The following is a 14,844-nucleotide window of genomic DNA, read 5'->3' as shown; positions in this document are numbered from 1 at the left end:
CAGATGGGTAGAATCGTGCGGAGAGCGGCCGAGATGCAGTTGGAGCGGGAGTGGACCCGAGTCCGGGGTCACCTTGGTGCTCCCGCCCCCGGCCCCGCAGAGTCGCCCACAGGCCTGGGCCCGGGCCTGGCCGACCACTGGCGCGAACTCGCCACCAGGGGGAGGAAGAGGGAAGGGGAGGGGTTTGTCCTCTGCCCGGGGAGGGTGGGGTGTTGTTGGCTGTAGAGTTTGTGAAAAGTTGTGAGGCAGGCAGGAGGAAGTGGGGAGAGAGGAGTTGGGGGTGCACCGGAGGCCGAGCCCCGCGGAGGTCCCAGGTGACCCCCAGGAAGTCCCCGCGACTGCCGAGGAGCCGAACGCCTGCATGAAAAGCGGGACCTGCTCGGAAGTTCGCTCCTACCTGAGCCCGGAGCTCAAGCGGCGGGTCCCGCAGCCCTTCCCCTGCGCGCGGTGACTCTGGTGGCCGCGTCCGCGCCCCAGCCATGAAGATCCGGATGGCCGTAAGGTGGACGTGGGCACGCAAAAGCTGCCTGCTGCTGGCGCTCCTAACAGTGGCCTACCTCCTGGTGGAACTCTCCGTCTCCACTTTCCATGCCTCCTTACGAGCCGGCGGTGCCCAGGAACCGGGGTCAAGACAGCTCTCAGAGCCGGGGAAGAAAGCAGTGGATTTGTCTCGACCGCTGTATGAGAAGCCCCCTGCAGATTCCCGTGCCCTTGGGGAGTGGGGGAAAGCCAGCAAACTCCAGCTCAGCGAGAGTGAACTGAAGCAGCAAGAGGAACTCATTGAGAGATATGCCATTAACATTTACCTCAGTGACAGGATTTCCCTGCACCGCCACATAGAGGATAAAAGAATGTATGAGTGTAAGTCCAAGAAGTTTAACTACAGGAGACTTCCCACCACTTCTGTCATCATCGCTTTCTATAACGAAGCCTGGTCGACTTTACTTCGCACCATCCACAGTGTTTTAGAAACTTCTCCTGCAGTCCTTCTGAAGGAGATCATCTTAGTCGATGACTTGAGCGACAGAGTGTATTTGAAGACACAGCTTGAAGCTTACGTCAGCAATCTGGATAGAGTCCGCCTGATTAGAACAAACAAGCGCGAAGGGCTGGTGAGGGCCCGTCTGATTGGGGCCACTTTTGCCACTGGCGATGTCCTGACTTTCCTGGATTGTCACTGTGAGTGTAATACTGGTTGGCTGGAGCCACTTTTGGAAAGGATTCATAAGGATGAAACAGTGGTCATTTGTCCTGTTATAGACACCATCGACTGGAATACTTTTGAATTCTATATGCAGACTGGGGAACCCATGATTGGTGGGTTCGACTGGCGTCTAACATTCCAGTGGCATTCTGTCCCCAAACATGAAAGGGACAGGCGTAAATCCAGAATTGAACCATTCAGATCGCCCACCATGGCCGGAGGACTGTTTGCGGTCAGCAAGAAGTATTTTCAGTACCTTGGAACTTATGACACTGGGATGGAAGTGTGGGGAGGTGAAAACCTGGAGCTGTCTTTCAGGGTGTGGCAGTGTGGAGGTAAACTGGAGATCCACCCCTGTTCCCACGTGGGCCACGTATTCCCTAAGCGGGCACCATATGCTCGGCCCAATTTCCTGCAGAATACTGCTCGGGCAGCGGAAGTCTGGATGGACGAGTACAAAGAGCATTTCTACAACCGAAACCCTCCAGCAAGGAAAGAAGCTTATGGTGATATTTCTGAAAGAAAATTACTACGGGAAAGGCTGAAGTGCAAGAGCTTTGACTGGTATTTGAAAAATGTGTTTTCTACTTTGCACGTTCCAGAGGATAGGCCAGGCTGGCACGGAGCTATTCACAGTATTGGGATCTCTTCTGAATGTTTAGATTATAATGCTCCTGACAATAACCCCACAAGTGCTAACCTTTCCCTCTTTGGGTGCCACGGTCAAGGAGGCAATCAATTCTTTGAGTATACCTCCAACAAAGAAATAAGGTTTAATTCGGTGACGGAGTTATGTGCAGAAGTTCCCGAGCTAAAAAAGCATGTGGGAATGCAAAATTGTCCCAAAGATGGGTTTCCTATCCCAGCAAACATTATTTGGCATTTTAAAGAAGATGGAACCATTTTTCATCCCCACTCAGGACTGTGTCTTAGTGCTTACCGGACACCCGAGGGCCGGCCTGATGTTCAGATGAGAACTTGTGATGCTCTGGATAAAAATCAAATCTGGAAGTTTGAGACATAGATGAGCATACTTTGATGAGTGCTTTGGTCCTGAACTGACAATAGCTTCAGGGGAGTCAGCCTTCAGAGAGCCTCAGTGAAGATTTATTTCATCAACATTCACCCAGTGGTCATCTGCGAGACCTCTGTAAAAGCGGCGGAGCGTTTTGGTTAAAAAAACAAAAACAAAAAAAAAACCCCACTGAAACTGGGTAAACAGAGAGCTATTGTTTAATATTTCAAAGTGCCTTATTTTGGGGTTGTTTTATTTAAGAGCTTTGTCAATATGTTCTCTTACTTCTTAAAGAAGTTGACTCGACTGTGACTTGAGATACACAAAACATTTGAGTGCCAGACTTAATCTTAAAGAATATAAAAGTCCAGGCAAAATGAGGGATGATTTATGTTGATGGGTAAGTTCACTGCACATCTCATTAAAAAGAAAAAAACAAAAAACTCAGAAATGTGCAGTTCAAGCTGTTGCTATTTTTGTTGTACATAGAATTTGAATTTCCTTTAGTCAGCACATGAAATTTTAGGTTTTATTTAGTTTTTTTATTCTAATTTTCTGTTATTCAAATAGAAATCAAGGAAAGTTACTCTTCAGGAGAAAGGCCTGGTTTAGTTATCTTGTCACTGGATGTGAATTGGAATTGAGTTTAGAGGTCTTCCTAACATACAGACATCTCAGAAAAATATACCCACATCTGAATGAAATGGGAATCATTTACATTCCACACTTTGTGGAATTGAGGGGATTGAGCTGTTAGACTTAACTGCTCTATGTTGATACCTCAGATCGCTCTGATTTTGTAAGCTGTCCTCTCTGTGAACTTGTTTGTGTATATGGGGTATTTTCTGATTGCACTTCATTAAACTTTGAATGTATCAGAAAGGGACTCATTCAGAATACTGTGCTTCTCTTTGTTAATGCTTAATCACTTAAAGTAAACGCTTAATAATCGCTTAAAATAAACACAGTAGAGGCCAACTGTGTTTACTGAAACTTGTGAACTCAAAGTGAGACCTGTTTGACAAAGTCAGTGCAGTTCCTACAGAGTTCTTGCTGATGAGGACTTTTAAGGGTTGATCTTAAGATTTTCCAAGGGGAAGGATAGCCTCTGCAATGGTGGATGGGGCCTTACAGCTTCTTTTCTGCATGGAGTCCCAGACCTGGCGCCTAGATAGCTGTCAGTAATTGTGGGTGAATGAATGACTGGCTGAATGAATGGCTCAGCCAATCAATGTGGCTTTGGTCAAGTCATTTGATTAAATGACTCATTTTGGGCCTCAGTTTTCTCATCTGTAAAATGTGGGTGCTGGAGCAGGTCTTGAAGATTCCCTCCTGCTCTGGAATGTCCTGCTTGTACATTCAGTGACGGTGCAATCTCTACAACACTTTTATCTCCTCCCTGCTGATGTAGGTAATGTTGTTGAGGAACGGTAATTCCAGGTATGAAGCTGGGAAAAAGAAATGGTTTTTGAAAATTAAGTGAGCTGAGCTCAGCTAAAGTGGTTTTTTTTGGATTGAGTGGAAAGTTGTGGCCAGTGTTTGTATTCATTTTATTTTGGAAATTGCTGAACCAATTTTGTTTTTTATTCTTTGATCTTTCAAAGTCTGAAAGGAATCTTTTGAGTTAAGAACATTAACATTTTCTAAACTAATTTATGTGAGAAGTAAACCTATTTTTAAAAAGTTACTTTTACTGTTTTTATTCCAGTGTTATATCCAGAAATCAATCACAGGCTGAATTCAGAATTAAATCTTAACTAGTTCATTTTGCTGTAGACTTGTGAAAAATGCATGCTCCATAAAGGATCAGTCCACAGTACTCAGAAGTTGTTTTTGGTGTCTACTTGACTACTTGGAGAGTAGGAACTTGGCAAAACCTAAATTTAACAAAAGTTTTTAGAATAACCTTTTCAAGCAGTAATATTGCTTTGTAGATTTTGTTTCTCTTTTGTTTCATAAAATAAAAATGTGTTAATAATTTTCCACATGTTATGTAGCAAAGAATTGTTTAGATTCTATGTGTCATGTGCATGACCTTGGGTGTAATTTAGGAAAAATTTGTAATAGTGCTCGGAATTCTTTCATTGGCAGCAGATATTCTACTAAACCCACCCTCACCCCTTACTCAATCTGCCTTTTGGTTTTTAAAAATCACCCTTCTCTTTTTATTTATTTTTGTTTGTTCTTCTTGCATGCTCAGTCGCTTAGTCATATCCGACTATTTGTGACCCCATGGACTGTAGCCCTTCAGGCTCCTCTGCCCATGGGATTTCCCTGGCAAGAGTACTGGAGTGGGTCGCCATTTCCTTCTCCAGGGGATCTTCCCAACCCAGGGATCGAACCTGTGTCTCCTGCATTGGCAGGTGGTTGTTCTTCTTAGCCTCCTATCAGAAGGGAGTGCTAAGATTGATGTATTCTAGCTGTATTTATTGGAATTGTTTTTATCCTAGAATCTTTCTGCTCTCATCAAAAGAAAAAGGGAGCATTGAAAAGTAAAGCACTGAATTCTTTATTTACCTTTTGCCTAAATTGCAGGGTGTGACCCATTCATCTTTTTAGAAGAAATTTTAGGCTCGTGTTTTATTTATATCAGTAATTCAGAATAAGCGGGTGGTTCATTCTTCACAATAATGTAGGTAATAAAAGAATGAGACATTTACATTTTCATATGTAGGCATTTCCAATTTAATTCCTAAAACACACTGTAAAACTACAAGGTATATTTGATTTCCTACTTCTAATTTATTGATACCAAAGCTCTTTTGCTATATATAATTAACAGATCTTTTAAGTTAATTTACATGCTTAAAAAGTGTTATAAAAATTTGGCAGACAAGAATTTCAACTTTAAATGATCGTTGGTGACTGAACTGAACTGATGTTATTTAGTGTTCAATTCTGTGAATAGGTTGACTCTCTAAATAGTCATTTTTAGCAGCCGTTTAAAAACAATGATAATCTAGTCATCTACAGAGTCTCTATAACTCAAAATAACTTGTTTGTAAAAGAAAATTTGTCTCTGCACCCAGTAGTAGGCTCTTGAGTATTCATTATATGTCAGCAAATAAAACTTTTCTAGGTTGATGGTAGGTTATTTTTCAGTTGTGTAGTTGATTTAGGGTCTCAATTTTAGTTAATAAAATACTTAGTTTTGACTTGTTTGTCCTTTCGAATTGATGTTTTAATAATATTAAATGAGCACAAAGAATGTTGAGATTCAGATTAATCTCTTGAACAATGAATTTTTTGGTGTATGATGAGCGATTTCTGTCCTTTTTTCCTTTTGTTAATGATATTTGCAATATTGATTAAGACATGTAAAATAAAACATATGCCTAATTATTTTTGCAAATGGATTCTGACGGTTTTAGTCTCCGGGATCACTCTTTCTACGTACACATTTACAGCTGGTAATAGGAGTAAGGTAAACTTGTTATCATTTTACTTATTTGACAAATGCAGACAGTAGAATATTTAAAAAGTTGAATTCCATGTATTATTTTGCAAAGTGTCATTAAGTAGCAAGGATTCTTTAGTGGTTCTAACACTGTTCATGCACTAAAGTAAAGTGAAGTAGCTCAGTCGTGTCCAACTCATTGTGACCCCATGGACTGTAGCCTACCAGGCTCCTCCAACCATGGGATTTTCCAGACAAGAATACTGGAGTGGGGTGCTGTTGTCTTCTCCAGAGGATCTTCCCCACCCAGGGATTGAACTCAGGTCTCCCAAATTGTAGGCAGATACTTTACCTCCTGAGCCACCAGGGAAGTCTTATGCATTAACTACTCATAAACAAACTGGAAATGATCAGAAATCTCCGGGACAAATTGGGAGCACTATAAAAGGAAGCAAGTGGACACGTGGGCACGTTAACACAACATTAAAAACCCTGGGCCAAAAAAAAATATGTCTGTCCTGTAACCTGCATAGCGTCACACTTCCCTCAACCTTCTGTCTGTATTACCCTGTCCCTAAGCACAATTCCTGTCCACCAGTAGTATCTTTCTTCCTCTTTTAGTAATCCTTGCCAAACACCCTCCACTCCTGCCAGTCCCTGGCATGACACACTGCCTGAGCATCGCCAGTCTCAGGACTCTGCCTTGTATTTCAGGTGTCTTGCAGCCTTATTTAAGGTATGTGTAGTCAAGTTGGCTTCCCAGGTGGCTCATGGTAAAGAATTCGCCCGTCAGCGCAGGAGACACAGTTTAGAAGGTTCGATCCCTGGGTCGGAAAGATCCCCTGGAGGAGGAAATGGCAACTCGCTCCAGTATTCTTGCCTGGAGAATTCCATGGACAGAAGAGCTTGGAGGACTACAGTCCACAGGGTCACAAAGAGTCAGACACGACTAAGCATGCAGGCACATAGTCAAGCTAAATATATTTTCACTGATCTTTTGGTTTTTTCCTTTTATGTATAGTTTAAAAACTTACCCTCAACATGTGTGTTGTGATCTTCCTAGTAAGGAGTGATAATAATCTTGCTGGTAAGTTTCTAAGTGGCTGCAACCCTATGCAAATCATTTCATCTCTCTGTGTTTCAGTTTCATTAACATTTAAAAAAAAAAGACTGGAAAATCCTTAAAGTCAGAACATGAGTGGTTGCCAGGGCCTGGAGGAGGCAGGAATAGAGACTGATTGCTCATGAAGGTGGATTTTTTGGAGGGTGTGATGGTGGTGGTGAAAATGTTCTGAAATAAGATGGTGACTGTGGTTGTACAACTTTGAACAAAACACTGAATCGTACACTTTAAAAGGATAAATTTGTGGTATATGAATTGTATCTCAGTTAGAAAAAAACAAAACTTCAGGGGAGAAAAAGTGGCTGGGGAATTTCACGTGTCTCAGAAAAGACTGCTCTTTTCTCTGTCCTTCGGTGGATGGTGGTTTAGTCGCTAAGTCATGTCTGACTCTTGCAACCGCATGGACTATAGCCTGCCAGGCTCCTCTGTCTGTGGGATTCTCCAGGCAAGAAAACTCGAGTGGGTTGCCATTTCCTTCTCCAGAGGATCTTCCTGACCCAGCTTTCAAATCCGGGTCTCCTGTACTGCAGGCAGATTCTTTACCGACTGAGCTATGAGGGAAGCCCCTCCGTGCATACTAGACTTTAAACCAGCCCAGTAGTATTTGTTGTTAATGCTTGAGTCATGCTGTAATTCAGCATAATTAAGGAAGTTAGACAAATCTGTGCACCTCCTAGCTTAGAATTAGGCTACAGGTAGAAATTAGTTTGTACTGGAGTTTTTTCCCTAAAAGTTCAGAAAAACCTCAATCAATCCTTTTGAACAGGAAATAGAGATTATTATAAAAAGTGAAATGAGTTCCGGACAGAGTATATAGCTGTCTGTGGCAGAACTGGAGGCTAGAGAAGTCCTAACTCTAGTAGTCGGGTACTGCTTTTCCTTTTCTGCCCAGCTTGATCATTTCTAGGCTGGCTGGGCAAGGATGTCTCCTGTGGGCCAGCAGTGTCCTCCACTGCCTGACCATCGTTCTAACTCATTTATCTATACTTATGTGATCCTCTTTCAAAAAGGAATAGGAAGTATTCTACTTACTTTTTTCTTTTTCCTTAATTTAGTTCTGCTGTTTGATAGGTGCTATCTTATGCTTGGGTGTTCATACCGAAGTGTGTAAAACAGATGTGCTTCTTACAATGGTATGAAGAATTCGTGGTCCAGTGATAGACGCAGATAGTAACACGTAAGCACAAATCATGTGCAGATACAACTTGTGGTGAAGAAAAGGAACAGGGTTCTTTGAAGGATGGTAACTGGGGCAATATACTAAAGTTTATGGGGGTCAAAGAACATTTCTCTCTGTGTTAGAGTCAACTCAAGGCCTGAAGGAGGAGCTAGCTAGGCAAAGGCTAGAGGCAGAATTTGTTGTTGTTTAGTCACAAAGTTGTGTCCAACTCTTCTGCGACCCTGTGGACTGTAGCCTGCCCTCTGTCCATAGGATTTCCCAGGCAAGAATACTGGAGTGGGTTGCCATTTCCTTCTCCAGGGGATCTCCCCAACCCAGCTATCAAACCGGCATCTCCTGCATTGGCAGGCGGATTCTTTACCACTGAGCCACCAAGGAAGCCTGGAGAGAGATTAGCATAAGCAAAAATTCCAAGTGGGAAAGAGCTTGTCCTTGATAAGGAGATAAAAGAAGGCCTGGATGGGTAGAGCTTATAAACAACAGGCTCTGGGAGGTGAAGAAAGCTTCGAGACGTGTGGTTGCAGGGCAGGCAGAAGCAGCTCACTGAGTCTTTGGAGGCTGCAGCGGGTTAAACGGCGACCCTCCCGAAGATGTGTCCCTGTCTTGATGCCTGGAACCCGTAAGTGTGACTTCATTGGAAAGAAAAGGTCTTTGCGGGATTTGAGCAGAGCTCCTCCTGAGCTACCTGGGTGGGCCCTAAATGAGACATACAGAGAGATAAGAGGAGAAGGTCACAGGAAACCAGAGGCAGAAATTGCAATGATAGAGCCACCGGCCAAGGAGATCCTGAAGGCACCAGTCTGGAAAAGGCAAGGAATGAAACCTCTAGAGCCTTTAGAGGGAGTGTGGTCCTGCCAACACTTGGATTTTGGATTTCCGGCCTCCAGACCTGTGAGAGAATAAATTTCTGTTGTTTTAAGGCTCCAAAGTTACGGTCCTTGATTACAGCAGCCGCAGGAAACTGAGACAGAAGCCATGTTTTAGGCTTTTGTTCTGAGACTCATGGAAGTCTGTTGAAGGATTTTAAGGGAGAGAATGACACAATCTGATTCACACCTCAAAACAATCACTCTGGTTTCTATGTGGATTGAACTATTGTGAGTAGAAAAATCAGTTAGGAGCCATTATAGTAATATCAGCAGGTGATGGTGCTTCAAACTAAGATGGTGGTCTTCAAGCTAGGGTTACTAGCATATGAATAGTGTTTAAAGTCATGGAATAGATAAAGTCACCTGGGAAAAACAGAACAATGAGGGCAAATGGCCCGTTTCCAGGTGGCTCAGTGGTAAAGAATCTGCGGTTAATTCCCTAGTCCAGAGAGATCCCCTAAAGAAGGAAATGGCAACCCACCTCAGTATTCTTGTCTGGGAAATCCGATGGACAGAGGAGCCTGCCAGGTTATAGTCCATGGAGCTGCAAAGAGTCAGACACGATTTAGCGACTGAGTGTGCACACATACAAAAATCTCCAGCCTTTGGGTCAGAAGGGGAAATAACAAGAATCCAAGAAGGAATGGTTAGAAGAATAGGAGGGAATGCCCCTATAGCAAGGTATTATGAAAGCCAAGGTGTAGATAGAGTAGGGTAAAAACGTGGAAAACAGAGAATATGTTAGTCATTAGAGAGAGTGGGGGAGGGAATTATTGCAGAATTGAGCGCCACCGAGCAGTGTAGACAGGTCCCTGTGAAATGAGCAGTCTTGAATTTGTATTGTTTCTGGTCTTCCTTGGAGTGTGTCTAGCAATTCTGTCACAAATACAGAATTTGTGTACAGTCCAGAAAAGGCTGAGTGACTGAGATTTTGCCAGAGGAATTTGAAGGGAGGGAGACAAGTCAAAGGACTAAATATATGTGCAAGAAAGGGTTTATAAACTGGGCAAGGAAAGAAATGAAGACTACTAATTGGAGAGTGAAATGAAGATAGTGAAAGAAAGCCTCAGTGGAGAACGAAGGTCAGTGCATTGGAGTTCTGGATAAGATAGAAGCTGTGAACAAGCAAGCTATAAGGAAAGCATGTTGTTAAGGATAAGTAGGTTTCAGTTAGTAATCAGAGGAGTGTTGGCGCTGCTTGTGATAACATCCAGGGTGTGACCACCGGAACAGGATGCTGAAGACACATGGAAGAAAAGGTCTTCAGAGAGGCCTGGTTGTCCCCTTGATCCCAAATGTTCTTCACTACCTCACTCTGCTTGGCTGGTTCCTTTGTGTCCTTCATAACTCCATTTAAAATCCCACTGATTATTTCACCTGAATTAAGTATTCTGTGCCCACAAAAAATTCTCATATGACATCCTGCTTTTATCATTCATGCCTCTTAGCACAATTTAAATTGATACGTTAGCCTTGCTTGTTGACTTGTTGCCCTCTTTTCTGCTTCAATTGAAGCTCCCTGTTTAGAGATTTTTGCCTCTTTTGTAACTCAGGACTCCCCCCACCCCAGCCACCCTGCCCTTACATGTGGTAGGGCTGAGATATCTGTTGAGTGAACTAATAATACCAAGACTTGGAACAGAGAGAAGGACTGTGACCTCAGGTAGGTGAAGTGTGAAAATGCATGTCGCTTGGGAGGGTTTCAGGGAGCTTGATATCCCCAAGCAAAGTCAACGTGTAAGTAGGAGGGGGGACTTTCAGAGAGGGGTGTGTGTACAAGAGAGGTCTCATAAGTGGTGTTTCTCTGCCCAGGTGGTAGCTTTGGGGAAGGAGAGCAAGTGTGAGTACCAGGGTCAGCCCAGGGAGCATCCCGAGCATCATGGGAGCGAGAGTGCAGCGTGATTGGCGGCAGTGGGGCTGAAGGCACGACAAGAGGAAACAGAAGGCGAGGTGCAGTGGGTTTATGTATACTCAGCAGCCTCTCAGAAGGCGGTGGGCTCTTGGGTTTCACAGGATGGGGGGCAATCAGAGGGGAGAGGATAGGAGCAGATGATAACTTGTGACTTGTGAATGTCATCCCTCTTATGGAGGTGGAAACTGGAAGCTGAGTAAGTTAGCTAAAGCGGTGTAGCTGGTAAGCAGCAGAGCCTGGCTGAGCCCGATCTCCAGTCCGCTTCTGGAGCCACAATCTCCCCTTAGCTCAGTTTCCCAGAAGGCTGCACTCAAGTTTACACAAACATTAGAAGAGTTTAAGAGCATTTTCATGTGACATGCACAATCTGAGCTGCATGTTAGAAGTTTCCAATTAAAATGATGTGTTTTAGCATTGACATTATCAGCCTTTCTTCTTTTTGTGTTCAGGGTGGCTCTGTCATCAACTTATTCCCTGTTTCATCTCTGGGGTGTTTGTACAGTAAATGATGGTGTAGACCAATTTTATTTACCCCTCTTCTTACTGAATAGAGGCAGAATGAAACTGTGAATTTTATTTTCCTGGCAGTGAAACCATAATTGAAGTTTGCCAGAAATTCTTTTTCTCTTCTAGTTTTTAGTTGCTGAATTGTGTCTGACTCTTTTGAGACCTCATGGACTGTAGCCCACCAGGCTCCTTTATGCGTGGAATTCTCCAGGCAAGAATGCTGGAGCAGGTTGCCACTTCCCAGTCCAGGGGATATTCCTGACCCAGGGATCAAACCTACATCTCCTGCATCTGCAGGCACTTTTTCTCCCCCTGAGCCCCCAGGGAAGCATGTTGTTCTGGTTCTTGATGGCAACCTGTGTAGCAACTTTTACTGAAGCTCCTCCTACTGTTACAGGTTTTAACTCTTGCTCCCAGTGCTGAAGTGACCTCAGGCACGCACTGAGAGGCAGGAGCAGAGTGTGGTCTTTCTCAGATCTCCATATTCGTCAGAAGTAAGGGAGAAAGTGGCCAAAAGTTCAGGCTCCTGGGTTTCACTCTGGAGAATGTAGCTTACTAGAAACACACGTTTTCAACAAGGTCCCCAGGAATTCCAGTGGGGATGATATGTAAATCCCCAGAGCTTGGGTTCTTGGTTAAAGGGATGTGGATGTGGAGTCTGATTGTTGTTGTTGTTTAGTCTCTAAGTTGTGTCCGACTCTTTTGAGACCCCAGTGGGTGGACTGTAGACCACCAGGCTCCTCTGTCCATGGAATTTCCAAGACAAGAATACTGGAGTGGTTTGTCATTTCCTTTTCCAGGAGATCGTCCCACCCCAGGGATCGAACCCACGTCTCATGCATCGGCAGGCAGATTCTCTACCACCTAGCCGCTGGGGAAGCCCTGGAATCTGACAGACCTGGGTTAAACTCTACTCCTTTCTATGTTTACGACCCTGGGCAAGTTACTTCACCTCACCAAGCCTCATTTCCTCATCCACAAAAATGGGGTGATGATAGTCACCTACCTCCTTGTGAGGATTAAGTAAAAGGATGTTTACCAAGTTCTCAGAAGGATTTGGCCCTTAGTGACAACTCCAGAAGGGTTTGCGTTTTTAAGCTCCTCAGCCCTCATGGAGAGTTTGAATAAATTAAATTTCTCCACACTGTCATTACTAAAGATTATTTTTAAAGCAGCCACAGTTTCTTTGAGACTCTGCTTACACTACTAACAGGCTAATTACTTTGTGTCAGCTAGCAGGAAAATTATTCCCTATTCATGGCAGAGGAATTTTGAGTTAGTGCCATCACTTAATTATATCAATACTATTACATAGTGCTTGGATTGGACAAGCTGATTCTGAAAGAATTAGATAGGATATTAAAGTTTATCTAGTTATGGTTAGAATATTATCTTTGTATTGTGCAACCGTCTCTCTTACTTCTCTCTTGGTTTGTGGTGTCTTTGTCTGGGGATTACATTTTATTTTTCTTGTCTTAAAAAAACTATTTACAGTGAATTCCTCCCCTTAGATTTCCTTAGAAAATGTTCTTGTTTATATCTCCCTGAAGAAGGTGATCCAGTGTTTTCTGTTGTAACCCAAAACCAATATGAACCTAGAAATGCAACAGAAAGTACAAAATCGTGGTGCCCTCAAACCAGAGAGCTGAGTTTTGTCCTGGTAGGGGGTTTTAAAGTGGACATAATGAAGGTACGAAGTATATCGAGGAACTTCTGAAATAACTGAAAAATTCAAGAGTTTCTATACGGAGGTGATTGAGTTTTTCAGACCCTCTTGACTATGGAATGAAAAGGCCTGAGAGGAATATAATCCAAATTTTTTAAGCTGTGAAGGATACTAGGTGGTGAACATGGGCCTGCTACAATATGCACTTTTTGACCCATTAATAATTATTCAGGGAATTTATCACAGTGATATTTTGTACATGTCAGAAATAACACATGTTCATTGCAGCGTTGTATGTAAACAACCTAAATGTGGTCACCTGGTTGAAAAAATTAAGATATAGGTACGTCATAGAATGGTTTCCCCGGTGGCTCAGTGGTAAAGAATCTGTCTGCAATGCAGGAAATGTGAGTTCAGTCTCTGGGTTGGGAAGATCCCCTGGAGAAGGAAATGGCAACCCATTCCAGTATTCTTGCCTGGAGAATTCCAAGGACAGAGGAGCTTGGCAGGCTACAGTTCACGGGGTCACAGAGTCAGACACAACTTAGCGACTAAACACCGCCTCCATAGAATACTATTCAGCTACGAAAAAGACTGAGGCTGACTTCTGCCTCCAGTCACCGTAGTTAACTAGGATCCAGCTTTCCCTCCCGCTGAAAGCAACTGTGAAATGAGACAATACCAGGCAACCGTTTTCGGATGTTGAGCAACAGGGAATGTGAACTGGTGATCCTTGCAAGAAGGAAACGCAAGGTGAGCCCCTCCCGTTCGCTCATGGCCTTGGCTTTCTCTCAGGGGCACTCTCCCTGCTGCCCACGGAAGGTAGAGCCGAGCAGAGCGAGCCTGGCCGAGCCGAGGCAGCAGAGGCCTTGATTCTGGCTGTGTCAGGGCCAAGCTGCTGAGACAGGTGGGCGGCCACAGATTCTGTGGGGCCGCTGCAGTTTTGGCTGAGGTGCACTTGAGAGAGTGTGGGGTCTAGGGGAGATCCTTTCCTGCCAGGCAGGAGGCGGGGGAGGATGAGGAAGAGGCTGGTGATCCCAGGGACCATGCTGGGTAGAGCTCGACCAAGCTGTAGCTCAAGCAGAGGGCAGATCTTTCCCAGCACCTCAGGCGAGACACCAGGGAGGCCAGGCCGTAGGCATCAGGACCGCATCTGAAATAAAGGGTATGCCCGAAAACTCAGTTCACAACTGAAGGAGTTTCACTCTGACAAAGAATAAGACCAAGTCTGACAAGATCAAAAGAGTAAAACGTAAAATGCACCCTGACCAGAACTGCTTATGGCAGGGATGTGGGTTAGTGATTCTGAAACTGTTTGCGTGCTCTAGACTTGAACAAAAGTATATTGAGTGTAATGTGAGTCAGGTGTTTTTTTTTCTTTTTACCGTGGGCAAGGAGAGTTATAAATGTTAGAAGACGAAGGGCTGAAATGTACTCTGTGCTGTTAGATTGAAATGGGAGTTACCAGTATATGAACACATGGTTCTTAATATCTTTATCTTGATTTCTGCATATAGATAGATACGCTTTCTACTTATATCTTATTTCTTAGTTCTGAGATTTCTGTTTGTGTCTTAGTTCTGTCAGCTGTCACAGCAGTTTGTGCATGTGTGCTAAGTTGCTTCAGTGGTGTCTGACTCTTTTCAGCCCTGGGGACTGTAGCCCTCCAGGCTCCTGTGTCCATGGGATTCTCCAGGCAAGAACACTGGAGTGGGTTGGCATGTCCTCCTCCATGGGATCTTCCCGACCCAGGGATCAAACCCACGTCTCTTACATCTCCTGTGTTGGCAGGCGTGTTCTTTACCCCTAGCACCACCTGGTAAGCCCAGTAGCAATGAGCAAACATAGTTGCCAGATCTTGGTTTCTAAGTTTGCCATTCTCTATGAAAAGGAATCAGAACTTCTTGGGGAAAAAAAGACCTGCACCAGGGCTGGAGGAGGGAAAGTACATCTTGCAGTACCTTGTAATTA

At 44.0% G+C, this 14,844-nt stretch overlaps 2 protein-coding genes across 9 annotated transcripts in view; both read left to right on the top strand.

Moving 5' to 3' along the window:
- The window catches only part of POC1B (POC1 centriolar protein B), a 106,425-nt gene that overhangs the window by 915 nt on the left and 90,666 nt on the right, over positions 1-14,844 (top strand). For 4 of the 8 annotated variants that reach the window (XM_042246592.2, XM_042246590.2, XM_042246591.2 and 1 more), the window contains exon 1: positions 8,392-8,538. The exons of the other annotated variants lie outside the window; for them this stretch is intronic. In XM_042246592.2, the coding sequence (XP_042102526.1) occupies positions 8,526-8,538 (13 nt within the window). In that variant the 5' untranslated portion in view covers positions 8,392-8,525. Of the gene's footprint in view, positions 1-8,391; positions 8,539-14,844 lie in introns of those variants that run through there. 8 annotated transcript variants of the gene reach the window in all.
- GALNT4 (polypeptide N-acetylgalactosaminyltransferase 4) lies at positions 222-5,571 on the top strand. Its single transcript, XM_004006246.6, has one exon. It carries the CDS (start codon positions 480-482, stop codon positions 2,226-2,228), a length of 1,749 nt encoding a protein of 582 aa, XP_004006295.3. The 5' UTR covers positions 222-479; the 3' UTR covers positions 2,229-5,571.

Source organism: Ovis aries, chromosome 3 (assembly GCF_016772045.2).
Source record: "Ovis aries strain OAR_USU_Benz2616 breed Rambouillet chromosome 3, ARS-UI_Ramb_v3.0, whole genome shotgun sequence".
NCBI classification, from domain to species: domain Eukaryota; kingdom Metazoa; phylum Chordata; class Mammalia; order Artiodactyla; family Bovidae; genus Ovis; species Ovis aries.
This window is presented reverse-complemented; position numbering and strand designations above follow the sequence as displayed.